Source organism: Bison bison, unplaced genomic scaffold (genome assembly GCF_000754665.1).
Source record: "Bison bison bison isolate TAMUID 2011002044 unplaced genomic scaffold, Bison_UMD1.0 scf7180017864299, whole genome shotgun sequence".
Taxonomy (NCBI): domain Eukaryota; kingdom Metazoa; phylum Chordata; class Mammalia; order Artiodactyla; family Bovidae; genus Bison; species Bison bison.
In genome coordinates this window covers 639,605-644,571 of record NW_011494871.1, presented here as the reverse complement: position 1 = coordinate 644,571, position 4,967 = coordinate 639,605, and the positions used below count along the sequence as shown (strand labels likewise).

The 4,967-nt window shown below is 47.5% G+C and overlaps 1 protein-coding gene across 1 annotated transcript in view; it reads left to right on the top strand.

Moving 5' to 3' along the window:
* The window catches only part of CRYL1 (crystallin, lambda 1), a 59,384-nt gene that overhangs the window by 15,138 nt on the left and 39,279 nt on the right, over nt 1-4,967 (top strand). The window contains exon 3 of the mRNA XM_010851177.1: nt 4,339-4,465. Within this exon, the coding sequence (XP_010849479.1) occupies nt 4,339-4,465 (127 nt within the window). The remainder of the gene's footprint in view (nt 1-4,338; nt 4,466-4,967) is intronic.

Below are 4,967 nucleotides of genomic sequence, written 5' to 3'. Positions count from 1 at the left end.
AGCCTTGACATACTCCTTTTCCTATTTGGAACCAGTCTGGTGTTCCATGTCCAGTTCTAACTGTTGCTTCCTGACCTGCATACAGGTTTCTCAAGAGGCAGGTCAGGTGGTCTGATATTCCCATCTCTTTCAGAATTTCCCACGGTTTATTGTGATCCACACAGTCAAAGGCTTTGGCATAGTCAATAAAGCAGAACTAGATGTTTTTCTGGAACTCTCTTCCTTTTTCTGTGATCCAGCAGATGTTGGCAATGTTATCTCTGGTTCCTCTGCCTTTTCTAAAACCAGCTTGAACATCTGGAAGTTCATGGTTCACGTATTGCTGAAGCCTGTCTTGGAGAATTTTGAGCGTTACTTTACTAGCGTGTGAGATGAGTGCAGTTGTGCGGTAGTTTGAGCATTCTTTGGCATTGGAATGAAAACTGACCGTTTCTAGTCCTGTGGCCACTACTGAGTTTTCCAAATTTGCTGGGATATTGAGTGCAGCACTTTCACAGCATCATCTTTCAGGATTTGAAATAGCTCCACTGGAATTCCATCACCTCCACTAGCTTTGTTCATAGTGATGCTTTCTAAGGCCCACTTGACTTCACATTCCAGGATGTCTGGCTCTAGGTCAGTGATCACACCATCGTGATTATCTGGGTCATGAAGATCTTTTTTGTACAGTTCTTCTGTGTATTCTTGCCACCTCTTCTTAATATCTTCTGCTTCTGTTAGGTCCATACCATTTCTGTCCTTTATTGAGCCCATCTTTGCATGAAATGTTCCCTTGGTATCTCTAATTTTCTTGAAGAGATCTCTAGTCTTTCCCATTCTGTTGTTTTCCTCTATTTCTTTGCACTTATCTTTTCTTGCTATTCTTTGGAACTCTGCATTCAGATGCTTATATCTTTCTTTTTCTCCTTTGCTTTTTGCTTTTCTTCTTTTCACAGCTATTTGTAAGGCCTTCCCAGGCAGCCATTTTGCTTTTTGCATTTCTTTTCCATGGGGGTGGTCTTGCTCCCTGTCTCCTGTGCAATGTCACGAACCTCATTCCATAGTTCATCAGGCACTCTATCTATCAGATCTAGGCCCTTAAATCTATTTCTCACTTCCACTGTATAATCATAAGGGATTTGATTTAGGTCATACCTGAATGGTCTAGTGGTTTTCCCTACTTTCTTCAGTTTCAGTCTGAATTTGGCAATAAGGAGTTCATGATCTGAACCACAGTCAGCTCCCAGTCTTGTTTTTGTTGACTGTATAGAGCTTCTCCATCTTTGGGTGCAAAGAATATAATCAATCTGATTTCAGTGTTGACCATCTTGTGATGTCCATGTGTAGAGTCTTCTCTTGTGTGGTTGAAAGAGGGTGTTTGCTATGACCAGTGCATTCTCTTAGCAAAACTGTATTAGTCTTTGCCCTGTTTCATTCCATATTCCAAGGCCAAATTTGCCTGTTACCCCAGGTGTTTCTTGACTTCCTACTTTTGCATTCCAGTTCCCTATAATGAAAAGGACATCTTTTGGGGGTGTTAGTTCTAAAAAGTCTTGTAGGTCTTCATAGAACCGTTCAACTTCAGCTTCTTCAGTGTTACTGGTTGGGGCATAGACTTGATTACTGTGATATTGAATGGTTTGCCTTGGAAACTAACAGAGATCATTCTGTCATTTTTGAGATTGCATCCAAGTACTGCGTTTCAGACTCTTTTCTTGACCATGATGGCTACTCCATTTCTTCTAAGGTATTCCTGCCCACAGTAGTAGATATAATGGTCATCTGAGTTAAATTCACCCATTCCAGTCCATTTTAGTTCGCTGATTCCTAGGATGTCGACGTTCACTCTTGCCATCTCCTGTTTGACCACTTCCAATTTGCCTTGATTCATGGACCTAACATTCCAGGTTCCTATGCAATATTGCTCTTTACAGCATCGGACCTTGCTTCTATCACCAGTCACATCCCAACTGGGTATTGTATATGACAAAAACCTCAGAGATTGTTCTCCTTAAAAAAAAATTTAACCCCAAGTCCTCCTTGGTGTGATGGCTTGTGATGGCTTCTTCACCCAGCTATCTGGTATCAGGAGAGGCCACACCCGCCTAAGGGATCTTGGACTCCTTCTCTTTGCCATGAAGCTGCTTTTGGTTGAAGATAATAAGAAATCTGTATTTCAGCGCATCTTTCTAGTGGGTTTTTTTTTTTTCCTCACAGTAACAATAGCAAAAGAGTTTCCCTTCCTCTATTTGTGGCTAAAACAAAAAGTTTAAAATGCACAGCTTTAAGGAAGAAACAGGACAAGGGAGCTGGCTGACCCAAGTGGGCCCCAGCATCCCAGGAATGCCAGCTTCCCAGGGGAGGACAGGACGAGCAGGGACCCCACGGGTGCCTGGGCTCAGGGGTGACCTGCAGACCCTTGACCCAGGCCTGTCCCTCCCAGTCAATGTTCCCACACTCAGTTGTGCCACAGCCTGGCCTTTCTTGCAGCCCCCAGCCCAGTGACCTGAGACCCAGGCCCTCAGATCACCGGCCATGCTTGAGCCGTCGCCCCATCCCAGGGCCTCCCTGACCTTGGCTGACACCCTCCGCCCCTGAGCGCAAACCCAGCTTGCTGTCAAGAACTCCGACAGCTTAATGATAAACCTGCAGCCTAAAACTATGTAAGAGTGACTGAGTCACTGGCACAGGAATCCAGAGAATGTTCTGGAGCCTGTGTGTGTTTGCTCGTCTGTGTATTTAACATGTCCTGAGTTACAGGCAGGACACACTGCACCGTCTGCCAGGCCGAGATGGGAATGTGGGCCCAGCTCAGGAGTCTTCACCCTGCCTGGTCCATATCTCCAGGCGCCTGCTCTCAGCCCTCTCCCCAGAGGCACTGAACTGACGCCCAAGAAGCCCTGCTTTCTGCTTCTATGTCCCACAGGCATTGTTGGGGGGCGGGGGGAGGAGGCTGTGCCTCGAGGTATTGGAATCTTAGTTCCCTGCTGCTGCTGCTAAGTCACTTCAGTCGTGTCCGACTCTGTGCGACCCCATAGACGGCAGCCCACCAGGCTCCCCTGTCCCTGGGATCCTCCAGGCAGGAACACTGGAGTGGGTTGCCATAACCTGTACCCCTGGCAGTGGTTAAGCTCGGTCTTAAGCACTGAGAAGTCCCCTATCTTAATAACTGTTGTGTCCATTTTGGCAGTATTAAGTACATTCATAGTGTTGTACAACCATCCATCCACACAACTCTTGTCCTCTTGAAAAACTGAAAATTGTCCCCATTGAAGAACGACTCCCCTCCCACAACCCCCATTCTCTCTGTCTCTGTGGATTCTGTCACTACAGGTCCCTCATATAAGTGGAATCACATGGAATCTGTCCCTTTGTGATAGCTTATTTCACTCAGCATCATGTCCTTAAGGTTCATCTGTGGAGTAGCAGGTGTCAGAATCCCCTTCCCTTTTAAGGCTGAGTAACATTACAGTAGCAGCAGCAACATTACATTGTCACTGCGACGAAAGTCTGTGTAGTCAAAGCTATGCTTTTTCAGTAGTCACATACAGATGTGGGAGTTGGACCATAAAGAAAAGTGAGCACCAAAGAATTGATACTTTTGAACAGTGGTGTTGGAGAAGACTCTTGAGAATCTCTTGGACTGCAAGGAGATCAAACCAGTCAATCCTAAAGAAAATCAACACTGAATATTCACTGGGAGGACTGATGCTGAAGCTAAAGCTCCAATACTCTGGCCACCTGATGCGAAGAACTGACTCACTGGAAAAGACTCTGATACTGGGAAAGATTGAAGGCAGGAGGAGAAGTGGGCAACAGAGGATAAAATGTTGGGCATAAGTTTGAGCAAATTCCAGGAGATGGTGAAGGACAGGGAAGCCTGGCGTGCTGATGTCCATGGGGTCACAAAGAGTCAGACATGACTGAGTGACTGAACAACAGCATTCCATTGTGTACAACAGTATTCCATTCATCTGTCTGTGGACATGGAGTTGTCCCCATCTTTTGACCACTGTGAACAATGCTGCTGTGGAAATGGGGGTACAAATATCTGAGTCTCCACTTTTACCTTCGGGATGTAGGCCCAGAAGTGGGATCGCTGGCTCACGATAGTCTTGTTTTTAATCTTCTGAAAAAGCACCTGATGTTGGCCACACTGGCTGCAGCTGTTAAGTCTGTTATGGCCAGTGGTGCTGGGGTTCATTGCTCCACGTTCTCACCGCACTTGGTTTTTCCTCTGCTCTTTCGCTGCTAAGGGCTGCACTGTGCTCTGCTTCACATTTCCTGCTGATTGGTGAAGCAGACCTCTGACTTTGAGTTGTTTTGAATGCTCATGGCTCACTCTCCACTGCTTTCCAGGAAGGAGATGAAGATGCTGGAGCTGTCGGGGTACCTGAAAGGCGAGCTGGGCGCGGAGGAGCAGCTGTCACTCATCAGCGGCTGCTCTGACCTGCGGGAGGCAGTAGAGGGCGCCCTGCACGTGCAGGTGAGTGGGGACACCTGCCCACCCTGCTGGCAGGGCCTGTCCCCGGGGTCCTTGGGTCAAAGGCAGGGGAAGGCGTGGGGATCGTGAGCCCGCAGGTACGGATGGCGTTCACGTGACCAGAAACACTGTCTGCCAACCCCCTCCCACCCCCTTCCCCCACTACCCCTTCCCCAGGATGGAGTTCTCTCTTGGGGGGTTAGAATGTTGAGCAAAAAGAAGGTCTTCTGGACAGCTAACACTTTCCTATTTTTATCTAACTGGATGAGAGACTATGTTGTTGTTTGTTCTGAGATATAAGAGATCACCCAAGAGAAACCCTTTAGTGTCTTGCAACGTTTGCATTTACTTTTTCCAACGACTTCACTCAGAGAATCAGGCCGTCCCCACCGCTGAGGACACTCCAGGCCCAGTGGACTGGTGGCAGCTCGGTGCCCACACAGGCTTCAGCCCGCCAGGGCCTGAACACAGCTACCGCCCCATGAAGACCAGGTGTCTCCCGGCT